At 34.3% G+C, this 17,782-nt stretch overlaps 2 protein-coding genes across 2 annotated transcripts; both read left to right on the forward strand.

Moving 5' to 3' along the window:
- The first annotated feature begins 4,500 nt into the window (after positions 1-4,500).
- Positions 4,501-7,110, forward strand: LOC116132870 (probable serine/threonine-protein kinase PBL15). The gene is made up of 8 exons (XM_031418552.1): positions 4,501-5,046; positions 5,159-5,340; positions 5,430-5,662; positions 5,752-5,878; positions 5,961-6,032; positions 6,108-6,291; positions 6,398-6,530; positions 6,705-7,110. The coding sequence occupies exons 2-8, from the start codon at positions 5,187-5,189 to the stop codon at positions 6,948-6,950; spliced, it is 1,149 nt and encodes a 382-aa protein (XP_031274412.1). The 5' UTR covers positions 4,501-5,046; positions 5,159-5,186; the 3' UTR covers positions 6,951-7,110.
- Positions 7,111-12,398: 5,288 nt separating this feature from the next.
- On the forward strand, positions 12,399-17,177 carry LOC116132852 (GTP-binding protein OBGC, chloroplastic). Its single transcript, XM_031418524.1, has 7 exons — positions 12,399-13,438; positions 13,985-14,258; positions 14,508-14,799; positions 14,951-15,101; positions 15,873-15,981; positions 16,366-16,504; positions 16,797-17,177. The coding sequence occupies exons 1-6, from the start codon at positions 12,456-12,458 to the stop codon at positions 16,459-16,461; spliced, it is 1,905 nt and encodes a 634-aa protein (XP_031274384.1). The 5' UTR covers positions 12,399-12,455; the 3' UTR covers positions 16,462-16,504; positions 16,797-17,177.
- Positions 17,178-17,782: the final 605 nt, after the last annotated feature.

Below are 17,782 nucleotides of genomic sequence, written 5' to 3' on the forward strand. Positions count from 1 at the left end.
CAGCCAAGTCCATGGCCGTTAACTGCCAGATCTCGTCCAGATCTGGCCTGATATGGCCGCTTTTGGCCATCAATATGGCCGAAAACGGCCATAGAGAAGCCTCTTGGTCACGGTCAGCTACTGATGGGGACTTTTGGAGACTTCCGGCGGTGATCTACGGTGGCGGCAGGTGGTGGGGGTGATTTCGTAATAAATTAAAGTTTTATATAAGCGGGGGTGTTTTAACTAAATCTAAAATATTGGAGGTTAAATGAAATTATTCAAAAATTAATAATAAAAAAATATTATATTAATATTTGAAAAGGGGATAATTTGGTAATTTAAATAACATACCCACCAATTTATTCTCCATAACCAAACATATTAATATAACATACCCACCAACTAACCAAACACATTTTTCTAAAGATTCTCAGTAATCTTCCAAGGTAATCTATCTTTCCAGTAATCCAACATTTCCTGTAATCTAACATTCCTGAACCAAACGCCTCAGTAATCTTTCTTTCCGGTAATCTTATTACTAAGATAAAAAAATATTATATGATCCAAACACCCGCTAAGGGATAAAATTGTAACAAAAATAAGATTACCTTGGTAATCTTACAATTCATAAGAAAATTGAGATAATCGGATTACCTCCAATATTACCAATAGTAACAACTATTGGTATTTGGTAATGCAAGATTACCGGAATCTTATATTACTTGACAATCAAATATAGTAATCAAGTAATATAAAATGACATAATCCTAGTAATCTTTCATCACCTCCAACCAAACGCCCATAAGGTTCTGCATGATTAGATTGGATTGGATTAGGTTTTGAAATTAGAACTGGATTGGATAAGAATAGTACTGTCTTGTATTTAGTTGAAGTTAAGTATGGGATCGGGTTAGAATATTTATTTTAAAAATTAATTAAATATAATTTAGTAATAATTTTTTATTTATTATACTATTACATTTTAAATTAATTATTAAATAAGTATAATAATTTGTATATTAATAATTAGTTCTCATTATATAAATTAAATTTAATATTAATTATAGATTATAAATAAATTTAATAAGAATCATCAAAAAGTATATCCCAATCCTTTGGGATAAATAAAAAGTAGACTAGGATTGGATAATACATAAACAGAAAAAAATACTATACATAAGAATAATACATAAAGCCACACAAATATAAAATTTTAATTTCGGAGTCCATTGAACACCTTACAACTAATCTCACCCAAGGTCCATTGAACAACCTACAATTAATCCCATCCAAGGTCTATTGAATACCCTACATTGAATTTCCTACAAGCCCAGATACGTCACAAATGTGGTAAGTGATCACGTTGTGTGACTCGAACATAAGACCTCTAGATAATCCAAAGTCTTGTTGTCCGGTTACAAGCCAATTGGTTAAAAACCTGGATTAAAGAGCTAGTTAATTTGATACATTTTTACAGCTTTTTTTTTTTTTTACATATTTATATATTGAAAAGAAAAAGAAAAAAGAGGAAGTATACAAGGATAAATAGACAACTGGTAAATGATAAAACAAATAGTGATTTCCTAATTTGAAGTGAGGTCTAATCTTGTATTAATAACATTAACTCATGAAAGTTTTACAGGCCAAGGACCATCTTGTTCCCCAAAGAAACAACCCCTCTTCTGGTTTTGTTCAAGTTTTTTGTCCCTCCCCCCCTGGACCCCCACTCGATATTCTTAATTTTACATCAATATTGAATGCTCTCTTCTCTTGTGTACGAGGTGACCAATCATCTACAGTTCCTTCAACCATTTTCTTTCTTGTTTTCATTATGTTTTTTAACCTTACTCTCTCCCAATTAATTAACCCTTGTTCCTATGCACATTTGATATGACTTTTCAACTGGAAAGAAGATGCTTTACCATTACGCCCCCATTGTCAGCTCAATGCTTCGTCTCATCACCAATGCAATTAAAACTTTGTACCAATTATCACTTTGGAATCTTTTCTTCTTTTGTTTTTGGGTTAATCTAAATTACATTGAGTTTGTGGTACTTTTTAAAGCTTTTCTTCTCAAGTTGTCAACAGTACAGAACATGGGTTGATAATGTGTCACATGATTTTACGTCGTTTTGATTCATTAATAGTAAAAACAGTAATTTTATTCTTATATCAATAAATATCTGTTACTTTCTTTTCTTTTTTCTTTTTATCAAATGTTAATATTACGTCTTTCATTACATATATCAAACGAAATCTCGTAAGAAAAGTGTTTCATTGAAAGAAGAAAACTTGTAGCTTGAAATCCATATGGGAGCTGAATGTTCGATAACACTAAAACGTTACATTTTCATGAGAAAATTAGCATTGGAGTAATTTGATGAAAATTTTAAACAGTACCTACCGAGAATGAAGGACAAAAAGAAAAAGACAATATATACTAATTAAACATTACATTTTCATGAGAAAATTAGCAAACGAGTCAAGTCGAGTTCGATTAATTAGGTACTTAACTTGACTCGACTCGATTAATCAGATACTCAACTCGACTCGATTTCACCCTTACCTAGAATGTTAATATTATTAAAAAAGTATAGAATAGAATAACTCATCATATCACGTCATTCATTACTTACATCAAACAAAATCTCGTCGGAAAAATGTTTCTTTGAAAGAAGAAAACTTGTAGCTTGAAAGGCATATGGGAACTGAATGTTTGGTAACACTAAAACATTACATTTTCATGAGAAAATTAGCATTGGAGTGATTGGATAAAAGTATTTTAAACTTTACATTTTCATGAGAAAATTAGCATATGAGTCAAGTCAAGTTCGATCAACCAAATACTCAATTTGACTTGACTCGATTAACCGAGTACTTAACTCAATTTGACTCGATTTCACCCTTAACGAGAATGTTAATATTATTGGAAAATTATAGAATAAAATAACTCCTCATATCACGTCATTCATTACTTACTTATATTAAACGAAATCTGGCAGGGTAAGTGTTTCTTTGAAAGAAGAAAACTTGTAGCTTGAACCTTGAAATGCATATGGGAGCTGAATGTTTGGTAACACTTAAAACATTACATTTTCATGAGAAAATTAGCATGAGTAACTGGATAAAAGTTTTGAACAGTATCTACCCAGAATGAAGGACAAAAAGAAAAGACAATATGTACAGATTAAAGTCATAATATGAAGTAATTAGTTATGATTTAGGTTAAGATGAATAGTAAACCAAGAAAAAAAAAACACTTCAGTCAGTAGATTCCCCGGCGAAATAAAAGGGATTTGCAATATGACAAGTTAGACTTAGATTTTTCAAAAGTAGATAAATAAGGGTTTGACATAGAATATAAATATAAAAATAGGAAAAATAAGTGTTAAAAAATCTGCTGTATATTTCTCTCTTTGATTAACTGATATTTTACATTACAAATTCTGCAGAAAAGGCTGAAGCAGAATGACAGTCACAGGCAAAAGGATCTACTGTTTTTAGGGTTGATATAATTTGATGGACCACGAAGTGTAGATCTTAATATGGCCAAGATTTGTTTGATATGTGTCCCTGATTGATTAACTATGGATACCCAGATGGTCCCCACTGCAGAAAATTTCATTTTCACACCTGGCAAACATGGCCAAAAGAAAATAGAAGAAAAGAAAATGAAATGATGTTTGACTAGGGAAAATTCCTAGTTTGTTTCAGAAGACATAATGGTTAGCAGCAAAAGAGATTGAATACCATATAGTTTTTGTTATTGTTTTGTTGCAGTAAGAATGAGATTATAGAAGTTAAAAGAAAAACAATGTTCTAAAAGAAACACTTGCTTGCTGGTTGCTGCCACAGTCTGAGACAACACAACAGATCCAAACAACATTCTGTTTCAGAAATCTACCTTTCCCAACAAAATTTCCCACTGTTGGATTGGCCTATTATATTTTAGATCTGCACAATAAGACAACTCCCTTTCCACCAATCCTCATTTGCTTTTTAGACCAGGAAATCAAACCAAAATAAATAAATAAGAGAGAGAGAGACTTACATTACGTTACAGCTCAGTAGGCTTCCCCACTCTTCGTTGATTACACAAAAACAGTCGGAGAGAGAGGACATTCCAATAACTCTCATTTCCAAAAGTAAGTCTTAAGCAATAACATCTATGTAGCCATCGCAACTCAGAATCTGTTGCTTTGATAATGTCATGTTTTAGCTCAGCTGAAATGGTTATGCGTCTCTTCTATCCAGATCAGATGACAAAAAAGAGGCAAAAAGAAAGATTGAGTGAATTCAGGGAAAAGACTTGAAATTGAAGGGCTGATAACTACCTTTTCTTTTGATCCCCCTTCAATAATTATGTCTTCTCCACTGACTCTCCTATTAAAGTCACTTTCATGCATGTCGGCATCTATTTAGTAAAATCAACTTATATTTACAGTTGGTAACAACAATAAAACAATCCACATGGCCTTAGATTTTCCGATTGACAGATTCCACATTGTGTACCAATTAACCAATGATGTCAACGAGAGAGACTCCATACTTTCTCATCTCTCTCTCTCTCTTTTACCTCTTCCTATGAATATTGCAATGTTCCTCTTTCTGCCTTCACATACAAACAATTTTGTCATAACATCTACTCTTCTGCACCTTCTAGCTATTTACCTAGTTTCTTTCATTTCCCATATCTCCATTGGGCAATTATAGAAAAACAGTAGCTTTGATTTGCGAGGACGACATGATGTTCTTGGTAGATGGGGGCTTTCTATAAGTGACATTTTCATTGGATGATGAATAGGACAACCAAGTGGGGTACTCAGAAAAGCAAATGAGTTGTCTACTGAGCTGTTGTTTCAGATTTAAGCAGAATATTGAACATTACGACCAAATATCTGATTCCTAAGTGGATCCTTAAGATCGGCAAGCTTTGTGTTTCTCAGTACTTGTGGGCACTGGAGAAGAAGTACTTGAAGCGGCAGCAGTATTGTTCAAATATCAATGTGAACATAAGAAATTTTACTTAAAAATAACTAATTCAACTGTAGTTTTGCAGCATAGGTATTGGAATCTTGAGCTCCTAAAGCTGAAAATCCCCCATTTATGCACTTCTACTTTTGAGTCCCTTTTATTTCTCTATGCTGATGATGGATCACTCATGATTTTATCACAGGTTCAATGTTCAAGTTGGTTGAAACCATATGTTGAAATCGGTTGCAACTATAGCTGGAGGCGCTGCCGGGGCATTTGCTTTAATGGCAATATTCGTCGGACTTTTGTGGTTCTGCAAGTCACAGTGTAAAAATGTTTTGAACAAGAATTCAGAGACAGGTTCCTCAGATCCATCTGCACTAGGTAAGTCTTCTGCGTACAAAGAGAAAGAAGCTTCTGGTAGCTGCTAATGTCACAATGTGTGTTCACACATTAACTTTATAACATTACAGTTGAGTGGAATAGAGGGGCAGGACCCAGTTCAGCCACAGACCAGCCTCTATTTGGACCCCATGGAGCAAGGCATTTCACAATGGCAGAGTTGGAGCTAGCCACCAGGCAATTTAGTGAAAGTAGTCTCATTGGCTATGGAAGCTTCGGTCCAGTATACAAGGGCTTGCTTTGCGATACTGTCGTTGCTATCAAAAGGCGCCCTGGTCCTCCTCGACAAGAATTTGTTGTAGAGGTATGGTTAATTTTGAACATATTCATTTATAGATTGCAAAATATCTGTAAAAACTCAATAGAGATTAATGAGTCTTTTGAAGTAAACAGGTTAATTACTTGTCCGAGATTCGGCACCGGAATTTAGTTACTCTTCTTGGTTACTGTCAGGAGAGTGGATCTCAAATTTTGGTATTTGAATATCTACCAAATGGCAACATGTGCAATCATTTATATGGTATGGTTCACCTGTAAAATTTTGTTTTGTATGATTATTTATGCATTAAATGTCACAAGAATTTTTGTTTCAACTTTGACAGATACCGGGCGAGAGTCATCAACTAAACTGGAGTTCAAACAGAGGGTATCCATAGCTCTGGGGGCGGCTAAAGGTAAAGGCAATGAAAACGTTATAGATTTATCAAGAACTGGGAAGGATTGAAATCAAAGTATTTTAATTTTTTTAGGTTTATGCCATTTGCATAGTCTAAGACCTCCCTTGCTGCACAAGAATTTCAAAACAGCTAATGTGTTGGTTGATGAGGACTTCATTGCTAAAGTTGCAGATGTAGGAATCTCAACACTACTTGAAAAACTAGAAGAAACAGGTCCATCTCACATGACCAATGTCAATGTTTTCCGAGATCCAGAGTAAATTAATTTCTTCTGATTCTTTTTTTTTTTTTTTTTGTTTTGTGCTGTAAATTATTTGGCTTTCACACCTATTTAATCATTCATCATGAACTCCAATGCTTAGGCTAGAAGAACCAGGAGCCTTCACAGAAATGAATGATGTTTACAGCTTCGGGGTGTTTCTCTTTGAGCTTGTAACTGGACAAGAGGCTTCCCGTATTGCCTCCTTGGGATCTTATGAAGCCTTAATTGAATGGGTGAGTAAGATATGAATTCTTTATTACTCCGATGCTTTAGTCCAAGGTTTCTTTAAAGTTATTAAAATTTGGATCATTGAAGGGGATTCCTGTCCCAAGTCTATCATTTTCTATACTTTCTTTTTGAGCAGCCAATAAATGTGAACCACATTAATTTCTGTTAATTTTTCTAAGGTGCGATCAAGATTGAGTTTAAACGATTTTGTGGACCGTCGACTGGTGGGAACTTTCACTACAGATGGAATCAGGGACTTGATCAGGTTGACTCTACAATGCATGAGCTCTCCTAGTAGAAGGCGACCAAAAATGGAAATGGTTATGGTTGAACTTGAACGGATTCATGAGAAAGAGATGGCATTAACAACATTTATGGGCGAGGGAACTGCTACAATTACTCTAGGTAGTGAATTATTTACTTAAAAATGAAGTGAGATTTGATTGGTGCCTGTGTTTGAGCCAAGCTTAAGCATAAACAACCACCATCAACAATTTGATTATTTATAATATTATTTGGGAAGGGGTGTTTTGGTTCCTGTAAAGGGATTGATATGTAAGTATAAATGAGCGATGCAACATTTTATCAATGATTAATACTTCAACTATTCCAGTTAGTTTTACTGAATCTATATCCAGTTGAATTCAAGTAGTTTGACATTCGTTAATCAGACAATTGAAAGAACAACTCTGATAGTTAACCACTGTGATTGTCAGAATTATATAAACAGAAACAAGCAGATCCCATCACCATCCAATAAAACAACATCTTCCATTTCTTTTATCATAACCACTAACATAAAGATTCTGTGTAAAACCAAAAATTCACTAAAGGGAGCTGTGTAGTGCAGTCACTCAACTCCAGATGGCTTCTTCAACACTCAAAACTGAAATTTATATGCCAAGTCTTGATTGCACTTCATATGTGTGGTCTTTCCCCCTGCAAATCCCTCAAGGAAGCAGAAGAAAGAGTGTCAATTCCATTGAGAAAGTTAATGAACTAAAGCTAGATTCAAACTCAAATATTGTCAAGAGAGTTTCAGTAATGAAGGCAATGGATACTAAATCTGGCCATGCCAGTCTGATCCTGTTACAACTTACAACACATGTTCTGCAGGTCATGTTGATTATGACAAAGCGCTTCCCCACAACCACGTCATGAAATGTACTTTTCAACACCAGCACACATTCATCTAATCAATCAGAAAATTCAATTAGGTCGAAACTTCAGAGTTCAGACACAAAAATGAAAGATATCTACAAGATTAAATAAAAAGTTTCTTAACGTACAAGTTATATATATAACAATAAATGATTCCTAGTTGTGGGTTTGCCCCATCAAGATTCCTTGTTCCCCATTCATCCAACTATCACCCACCACACGATTTCAATGGCGGGTCCAGTAAGATTTCAAGTTACCCTACTGAAATCGCATTTCTTTTCGTCATTTCAGGTAAAAGGTAATGCATCATGTCCATTACTCTATCTGTTTTAACGTACGTCATAAGAAAAGTTCACCTGTAAAAAGTAAACAAGGTAATAAATAAAACAAAAGAATAAAACTATTATTTTTAGTTTTTATTATAGGAGATGTTCGTGCCAGCTTACACACACCTCAATTAGTCTTTTGACCCTAAACAAGACTTTTGAAACTGTTTTTGTAATTCGAATTTGAGACCACAAGGGCAGCAACCATGGTTGTTAGTATCCTACGATACCCGATACGTATCATACGATACGATTCGATACAGGTCGTCAATGATACGTATCAGAGGGTGTATCCTAAACCATTCGATACATTGATATGTATCCTACGATATGATACGTATCCGTTCATATCCTTAAAAATATCGATATAAATCGATACGACTTTATTAATTTAGGCCAAAGATCCAAAAAAAAAATCGGGTCGAAACCGGGTCACCCAACCCGATTCACTAAAACCTGTCCAAATTTACCTATTTTGCATGAAAAAAGTGAAGAGGAATATGTATTACCCATTTTACATGATAATAATAATATAAGTGGAGATATAGATATTGACATTGATCTTGGAGTTTTGTGATTAATTTTGATTATATAATACCGTAATTTAAAGTCAATAATACCACAAAATTCTTTAATTAATCTTGGGGATTATATTAATTTTTAGAAAATTTTGATTATTTTATTAATTTTTTTAAAAAGGACGTATTTTACGATACGATACGATATGATACACGATTCAAAAAATTAGGTTTTCGATACACGATTTGATAACTATGGCAGCAACCCTTTGGCCCCAAGCCTTTACCACTCTGATAGTTGTCAATTTCATTATTTAACTTGCTTTCTTCCGCGTTGTTTGGTTTTATTATCTCTTTGGGAAAACTCATGCAACAAGAAATACTACTACCTATTTCCGAGTAGTTGAGTGATTCGATAAAGACTCTTGGGTGTATTACTAAAGAAATTCTGAGTTTAAATCCCTCATCAGATATTAATAGGAGTAGTCACTAGAACTCTTAGTCAAACGGTAGTTTCAAGGTCACGATAGATTAATCGAGATATGCGTAAGTTAGCCCAGACAACCGCAGTCATTAAAAAATCACTACTAATACAACAAACCCTTTTCTGTAATTGAGTATATACGTCATGATCAAATGAATTTACGTGCAGTTGTTCATGAGAAAGACTTTCTTCTCATGAGCATTACAAATAATGTTAAACCATACTAAATTATTGTGTATCCAATTATCTTTATTTGATATCTAGATGTTTAGATTAATATAAAAGCTACAAATAACAGTTAAGGTTTCAGTGCTAAAAGGAAGAGCTAAAACTTTAATTATAATTTTAAAAAATAAAATAAAATTGTATTGAAGTGTGATTAGAAAAAAAGTGTTTGATGGTTGAAATGCAAAGGTGGAGATGAGATTGAGATTGATATAAAGATTAACAAAAGCTCAAAGTAACCAACTTTTAAAAGGATAGGTGAGGAAGACCTTTCACCCTAATTTTGGTCAATAATACCCTCATCTTCAATTATTGATAACTCTCTTCTACTTTCTTCAATTTCTTTTATTAGGCATTTTTTAATTTTTTAATTTTTTTAATGTCCGGAGGAGTTCAGACCAGCTTACGCGCACCTCAACTAATCTCTCAGAACCCTAGAACTATCAACCGGATAAGAGCTTCAGTGGTTATCCCTATTAGCAACCAAAAAAGAATATGAACTCAAGATCTCTTGAGTAATACATTCAAGAGTCTTTATCGAAGCACTCGACTATCTAAAGATAGTTTTTTTTTTTAAATCTTGATATTTGAGGTTGAATATCAACTTAGAATCATATGGAAGAATTTTTTTTTTACATTTAATTGAAGAAACTCGTGTGAATACAAATGGAATAATTTAGGGGTGTAAATGATGTAGAATTGTTGAGGGGTTTATTAATATTCTGTCAAGGACCCTTTTAAAATCATACATATCGACACTAAAACCACGATATTTCTTTACGAGTAATATTATACATACAATATTTTCATAATGTGACGAAAGATGATTGACTGATTTTAAATTAAAAATAAATTTTTATCCAATCATCCTTTATCATATCATGCTTTATAAAAATATTGAATGTATAGTATTATGCTACCTTTATTTGATATTTTTTCCGGGACCCATTAATATTTTACAGTCAACGTTAATTTGACTGATACAGTGTAACCACATGTGTTTGGTTGAAATTGTATTGATAATAGCATGGGCTTCAAAAATGATGATTCCATAAACTATAATATAAAATATATAATTCAATCTCATGTGACATAAAGTCATGTAATAATTTATATAAACCCGTGATGCCATTATTAATCCTTCAGGGACTTAATTTAATTAGGGACATGATTCAGGTTATTATCTTTCCAATCCAACGCCATAATTAGTCTACTAATTACATACTTTTAACTTTTAAGTAAACTAATTAGGAGGCCATGGCTTAAACAATGATAATGGTAAAGAATCTTTAACAAAATCTAAATTTCGGAATATAAAATATTTAATAATAATAATAATTAAAGTGCCTCCACAAAATTAGCAATTTGNATAGAAGAATTTTTTTTTTACATTTAATTGAAGAAACTTGTGCGAGTACAAATGGAATAATTTAGGGGTGTAAATGACGTCAGAAATTTTGAGGGGTTTATTAATATTCTGTCAAGGACCCTTTTAAAATCATATATATCGACACTAAAACGACACACTTCTTTAGCAGCCAAGGACCCTTTTAATTTTGACTGATTTTAAATTAAAAATAATTTTTTATCTAATCATCTTTTATCATGTCATATTGTATAAAAATATTGAATGCATAATCTTATGCCATCTTTATTTTATTTTTTACAGGGACCATTGATATTTTACAGTTAACACTAATTTGACTGACACAATGTAACCACATGTGTTTGGTTGAAATTGTATTGATAATAGCATGGGTTTAAAAAATGATGGGTCTGTTTGTTTTATTATTTTGGATAGAATTTTAGAAATAATATTGGATAGTTGAATACGAGAGTATTACGAGGTAAAATTAAAAAATTTATAAAAAAACCCCTAGGTTTGCTAATTTAACTAAACACCCCAATATATAAAAATTTTATAAAATGAAAAACACCCCTACTACTCGCAGTGCCAAATTCTAGCCACCACCGCTGCAATCTGACCGAAAAATTGTGTAACGACACATACCGATCGGATTTGGTGGGTATGGCGTCGATATGGCCTTTTCCGGCCAGATCCACCACGGATCTAGCCGGAAAAAGTCAGATTTACAACCAGATGTGGCCGTCAACGGCCGCAAAAGTCCATCTTTGGTCGTCAACGATGACCATTTTTTTTGCCGTCATCTGGCATTTTCTGGCTCCAGTCGTGGTGTAGGCCGTTGTGACAGATTCTAGCTACCACCGACGGTGGTTTTCAGAATCTAGCAAGTATGGATCGGTGGAGGTGTTTTTGTTAATTTTTAAACATTTTTCTGGGGGTATTTAATGAAATTAATAAACTTAAGAGGTCTAAAAGTAATTAAAAAATATAGTACTATTTCTCAAATAATGTGCCAAACAATATTTGGGGAATAGGATTGGAAATATGAGTATAAATATGGAACTAAACGCACTTTGACTGACACAATGTAACCACATGTGTTTGATTGAAATTGTATTGATAATAGCATGGGTTTCAAAAATGATGATTCCATAAACTATATTATAAATATATACTATATTATAAATATATAATTCAATCTCATGTGACATAAAGTCATGTAATAATTGATATAAACCCGTGATGCCATTATTAATCCTTCATAACCTTTGAGAATCTAATTTACTTAAGTTAATTAGGGACATGATTCAGGTTATTATCTTTCCAATCCAATGCCATAATTAGTCTACTAATTAGATACTTTTAACTTTTAAGTAAACTAATTAGGAGGCCATGGCTTTAACAATGATAATGGTAAAGAATCTTTAACAAAATCTAAATTTCGGAATATAAAATATTTAATAATAATAATAATTAAAGTGCCTCCACAAAATTAGCAATTTGTTTGATGTTGGGGTTTTGTGTCATGGTGATGAAAATGAGGGTAAAATAGGATTTTTCTTTTAGAGGTTCTCAAATTTTGGATTATTATTTTAGCCCCTAAAAAGGGGTCAAATAATAATTATTTGAAGAAGGATCCCTGATGGATCTGATTGTTAGTCCAAGTCCAACCCAACTAGACTTGGCCCGTTTTTAAATAAAATAAATTATTTCATTGATAAAAGCAAAACGATACCGTGTAGAGCGACCAAATGAACCTGAACCAAAGTTACCAAACGGCAACGCATTGTCACCACTTAAACTTAATAGCATTATCCAATTCGTTCACTTTGCCGCTTCTCTCACGGCAAATGGCTTCCATGTCGCTAAGCTTCGTATCTCCGATTCAAGTTGTATCTCGTTCGAGAACTCGGGACGAACCTAAACGTGCGAAAAATCTTCCACCGAGAAAACATAATAGTAAGCTCAAATTTCGAGGCAGTTCATTCAAAGCTCCGCCGCAGCCATTAGCCGGCTGTCAAGCCACCACCTACACACGCCTCCCGCCAAAAGACGATTTCTCGCTTGAAATTTCAGAAGAAATCAAGCTCTCGGAGTGTGATGTAGCCAAGCTCAATATAGAGAACGATCCTGAATATGAAATTGAAAATCTCCTAAGCGAAGGCGAAGACGAAGAAGAAGAAGAAGAAGAAAAACAGTTGGAGAATAACTTCGGGATCAGTTATGGAAGATTTGATATATTCGAAGGAACCGCGCAACACGATAGTGATGAGGAAGAATACGACAGCGAATATGAAGACAGTGGCAAAATGGTAAATGTTGATGATGAGAATGGATATTACGAAGGCGAATTGGATGTGAAAGAGAAAGGAGTTCCAGCCGTTATGCGATGCTTCGACAGAGCGAAGATTTATGTAAAGGCAGGGGATGGTGGAAACGGCGTCATGGCATTTCGTCGCGAGAAGTATGTGCCTTTGGGTGGGCCCTCGGGTGGCGACGGAGGGAGAGGCGGGAACGTATACGTTGAGGTTGATGATTCGATGAATTCGTTGTTACCGTTTCGTAACAGCGTGCATTTTCGGGCCGGGAGAGGGTCGCACGGGAAGGGGCGGATGCAGCACGGGGCAAAGGGTCAGGGCGTGGTGATTAAGGTGGCCCCTGGGACGGTTATTAGAGAGGCAGGAAAGTCAGAGGTGTTGTTGGAGTTATTGCAACCTGGACAAAAGGCTTTGTTGTTGCCTGGTGGTAGAGGTGGCAGAGGAAATGCATCGTTTAAGTCTGGGATGAATAAGGTGCCCAGAATTGCAGAGAATGGGGAAGAAGGTCCTGAAATGTGAGTTCTTCCAACATTTTATATCTTTTGGAATTGCAGCATTTACTTATCCTCGTTGTGATTGTCAATACAGGCTGGTTTGAAAAATATATGTTTATGTGTGCATATTTTTATTTGGGGTATAGATGCTTATGTTTTTGCCTCAAATTGCTTTTCAAATTGGTCTGAGCTAATATCTAGGGAAAATTGAGAATTTTGAGCATCTTCTGTTTTTTGTGTGCCAAAGGAACTTTACCTTAATAAGAGTTCAACAGGTTATTTGGGTGCTTGCATTGAGAGGCTAAGCGAATACATCATGTTTTTCTAATATATACTTGCAAATTTTCAGATTAGATGGTTGAAAGTTGTCAGGTGTCACAAATAGTAAGGATGAGCGTGTTTGCATTTCTTCCCTTTTGGTCTTTTAGTAGTTTGGGGTAGTTGGAGGAAGTCCTACATCAACTGGTCTCCTTCCCCATTCAACCCCAAACAATGTAATAGCAGTTTATGTCTTTGCATGACCCATTTTTTTATATGGACGTTGGGGATAATGGTATTCTTGATCAGGTGGTTGGAGTTGGAACTGAAGCTGGTGGCAGATGTTGGAATAGTGGGTGCTCCAAATGCTGGGAAAAGCACACTTTTGAGTGTAATAAGTGCTGCTCAGCCAACAATAGCAAATTACCCTTTCACCACTTTGCTTCCCAATCTCGGTGTTGTTTCTTTTGATTATGATTCTACCATGGTAGTGGCAGATCTGCCTGGTTTACTAGAAGGAGCCCACCGGGGTTTTGGTTTAGGTCATGAATTTTTAAGGCACACTGAGAGGTGTTCTGCCCTGGTACAGAATCTCTGTCATAACAGCAGATTGCTATATTTTAGCTTTTTATTATTGAATTGTTACATACTTAGAATCAATTAAACTGTAGAAGATGGAAAAATCCAAAACCAACTTAGCATGTTTGTTATAATAATTTAAAAAGTGCTAGTTCTTATTGCCATAGCTCTCTATCACGCCAGTCATTTATCTAGATTTCTTTCCAGTCGTCCTATTGTAACTAATACAATGTTTGTTACTTTGGAATCCTAGGTTCATGTTATTGATGGCTCAGCAGAGCAACCAGAATTTGAGTTTGATGCAGTTCGTCTTGAGCTAGAATTGTTCAGTCCTGAAATTGCTGGGAAACCTTATGTAGTTGCCTATAACAAAATGGACCTTCCAGAAGCATATGAAAAGTGGTCTTCATTTAGGGAAAGATTACAAGCTCGTGGGATTGAACCTTTCTGCATGAGTGCAGTGAAAAGGGAGGGCACCCATGAAGTAATTTGTGCAGCTTATGAACTTCTAAGGAAAAGTAAACAAGCCAATAAAGAATTTGAAGGTCAAAATTATTTACTTTAATTTTTAAGGTTTTTTTTATGTTATTTATTTTGTTTGTATGCGTAAAGTATTTGTATATTCCAAGTAGTTCTAATCCTTATAATGTGCTGCTTGTATAGTGTTGACTAGTTCTTTCTTTTTTGATTGTATAGGTCCAGTAAACTTGAACCATGTAGCTGATATGGTACAGAAGCAGAGAAGTGCTGCTATCAATGAATTTGATATCTCTCATGATAGTAGTTCCAACACCTGGCATGTAGTTGGATCTGGCTTGCAACGTTTTGTTCAGATGACAAATTGGCGGTATTATATACTCATTATGATCACTGCTATTGCTATTTTACTGAATTTCCTCATTACATGGTTGCACTGTGTTCAGCCATGTCTCTCATATTCCTGATTTTTCACTCTGCCCGCGTCATGAATGTGGATGGATAAATCAAAGACCTTACAGCAACCTTTTGTTTTTTTTTTTTTTTTTTGAGAATCATTTCATATTATTAATTGCCAATGGAGTAGTTGTATGTGTATTTGGAAAATGTAGATCCAGTTCAAATCATATTGTCATTTTTTTGTTTTCTTTTTTGAACCTTCAGTTATTATGCTTGAGGAATGATTGCCATTTTTTTTTTTTTTTTTTGGCATATATACAGACATACTTGAATGTCATCCCATCTAAGACTTCCATATTTTTTACAATAATTTGAAAATTTTGATTCCCTCACAAATATTAGACATGTCTAGCATATTACTCAGGACAAACATTACGGTTTTTTTTTTTTTTTTTTTTTCCTAAATTCACCAATTAAAAATATGCATTTGCATGATAAAAATCTAAGCACTTTATTTTTATGAGATTTCAGTTGAAACAAAGAGATATATTGCTCTTACTATCGGATGCATTTTTTGTACAAAGGCCATATCTGTTAAAAAGTAGCTCAGGCCGCTCTAAATATTGTCTCTACGTTGACCAAATCCTATACCTCAAGAATATGCTTCAAATTCATCATGATGCATGACTTTTTCCCATCTGGGATTAAGTGCCATCTTCTTTTGTGTTGTCTCTGGAAACAGATATATAGATTCTGAGAAGAGATTCCAACATGTTTTGGAGGCTTGTGGTGTGAACAAGTCCCTCATGAAGCTTGGTGTAAAAGAAGGAGACACAGTGATTGTTGGAGAGGTATGTTTTAACTACCTTATAATTTGTCATTCACATTTTCTCGTTGTGTGGTATCTCCCCTTAGCTCTAAATATTGTGCTTTACACTGCATTTAAGCCAAATACACACACATGATCAGACCAAGTCTGTCTCTAGCCAAACGTAGAATCTATTTTGACCCTTTTCTTTGAACAGATACGTGATTTAGGAAGGAGTTTGTCCTCATGATATTTGACATGGTTCTCATATTTCAAATGCAAAAGAAAGACATGAATACTTCTAGTGTTATAGCCCCAATCTTTTCAGTTGTGTTCTTTTCTCTCAGCCCAATACCATGCTGAACTTTGTAAGGTTTTGTTTCTTTAATTAATTGCCATATGTTCCCTTTTTTTTTTTCCCTGCCAGATGGAGATGGTGTGGCATGACTCCACTGAGAATTCCGGTCCTTCTAAGGTGAAGAAGGGATCAGAAGATTCAATCAGATGGCCCCAGTGGAAGTGACATATCTGTGTTGTCAATACTTGTTCACCACCAGTCATAGCAGGTATCCATATTAAGTCGCTTTCTTTGCTTTATGTCATATATGGTAGTTTTTGAAAGGTGTAACCTCATTATTTTTGTTTTGTTTTCATCATGTGATGCAATTTAGAAACTGTGTGGCTTGTGATCTAATAACTATCTTATAAATGAGAGTTTAACTGTTTAAGAGGTTCTTACTTCTGTAAAAGTAGAAGTCAAAATCACACTATACACTATTTTTTCTTTTTGCTGTTTTTGGGTGTTCAGTTATATGCCACTTTTAATGCAGAAAGAAATTTGTATGCAGTGATTTACAGTTGCTGAAGCATCTGGGATACTGTCAGTAGTTATGAGAGGGGTGATATGGAGGTTGGTTTATGACAAATAAATTATCCGATTGCCTTCAAGCATGACATGATGCGAACTTCAAATACTAAGTTGCCTTATAGCATGGCATGTTGCAGCAATATGGTGGCCCTTGTTTGAAGTGCTTGAAATGAAGTTAATGGTCTTTGCATCTCATAGTGTAGTTAAGACTAGCAATAGTAGATTGGAAAGGGGAATAAATTCAAGCTTTTGTCTAGTCCACTTCTGTTATTTACTAATGAATTTCACTAAGAAAATGCAATTATTATTGCAATGTAACACCGTGTTCACAGAGACAGATATCACATTTTTTAATTAAATACTTTCACTCTATCACGTTTATGTCATTATGTGGCTGTTCATCTACCTTCATCGAAGGCTCTATTTATTCAACAAATAGTCTTCAAGTTACCTCTAAAATATCTGATTTTGCTGTCACTTTGTTGGCTGTTGATTGAAGATGGAAGGCGTTTATGTTAAAATAAACAAGGAAAGACAGAAAATGGAGTGAAAGTTAAGAGATTTTCATACATTCTTAAAAGATTTAATGCGACAAATTACAAGATAAGGTTATGTCATTTGTCACATCAATTAGCTAGCTAAGATACAAACCCAATTTTAATTCTTTGAATGTCATTATTGATATGCATATTCTTATTTACATTCAAAATTTTCAACTAAAGGGATCATGTGATATGGATTATTAAATTCCAATTAAATAATAAAAACCTTTTGACCTTTAGTACTTGCCATCTTGTGAGATGGATGTCAAAAACGAGGAATGCCAAGATGGTTTAGTTGGGTGATGAAAAAAGTTTCGTTAATGAGTTTTAATCCCTTGGGACCTAGAATTATCAGTAGAATAAGAGTTTTAATGGTCATTTTATTAGAGTCGTGAGGAATCGAATTAAAGGAATCATATTAAAATCTCTTTTTG

The sequence above is a fragment of the Pistacia vera genome, unplaced genomic scaffold (assembly GCF_008641045.1).
Source record: "Pistacia vera cultivar Batoury unplaced genomic scaffold, PisVer_v2 Contig260, whole genome shotgun sequence".
NCBI lineage: Eukaryota > Viridiplantae > Streptophyta > Magnoliopsida > Sapindales > Anacardiaceae > Pistacia > Pistacia vera.

Excerpts from the sequence above, each read along its gene's own strand:
- LOC116132852 (XM_031418524.1), top strand. The coding sequence starts at position 12,456 with ATGGCTTCCATGTCGCTAAGCTTCGTATCTCCGATTCAAGTTGTATCT. Across the intron at positions 14,800-14,950 it reads AGCCAATAAAGAATTTGAAG|GTCCAGTAAACTTGAACCAT; the intron begins GTCAAAATTATT and ends TTGATTGTATAG. Across the intron at positions 15,102-15,872 it reads GTTCAGATGACAAATTGGCG|ATATATAGATTCTGAGAAGA; the intron begins GTATTATATACT and ends CTCTGGAAACAG.
- LOC116132870 (XM_031418552.1), top strand. The coding sequence starts at position 5,187 with ATGTTGAAATCGGTTGCAACTATAGCTGGAGGCGCTGCCGGGGCATTT. Across the intron at positions 5,663-5,751 it reads GACAAGAATTTGTTGTAGAG|GTTAATTACTTGTCCGAGAT; the intron begins GTATGGTTAATT and ends TGAAGTAAACAG. Across the intron at positions 6,531-6,704 it reads ATGAAGCCTTAATTGAATGG|GTGCGATCAAGATTGAGTTT; the intron begins GTGAGTAAGATA and ends AATTTTTCTAAG.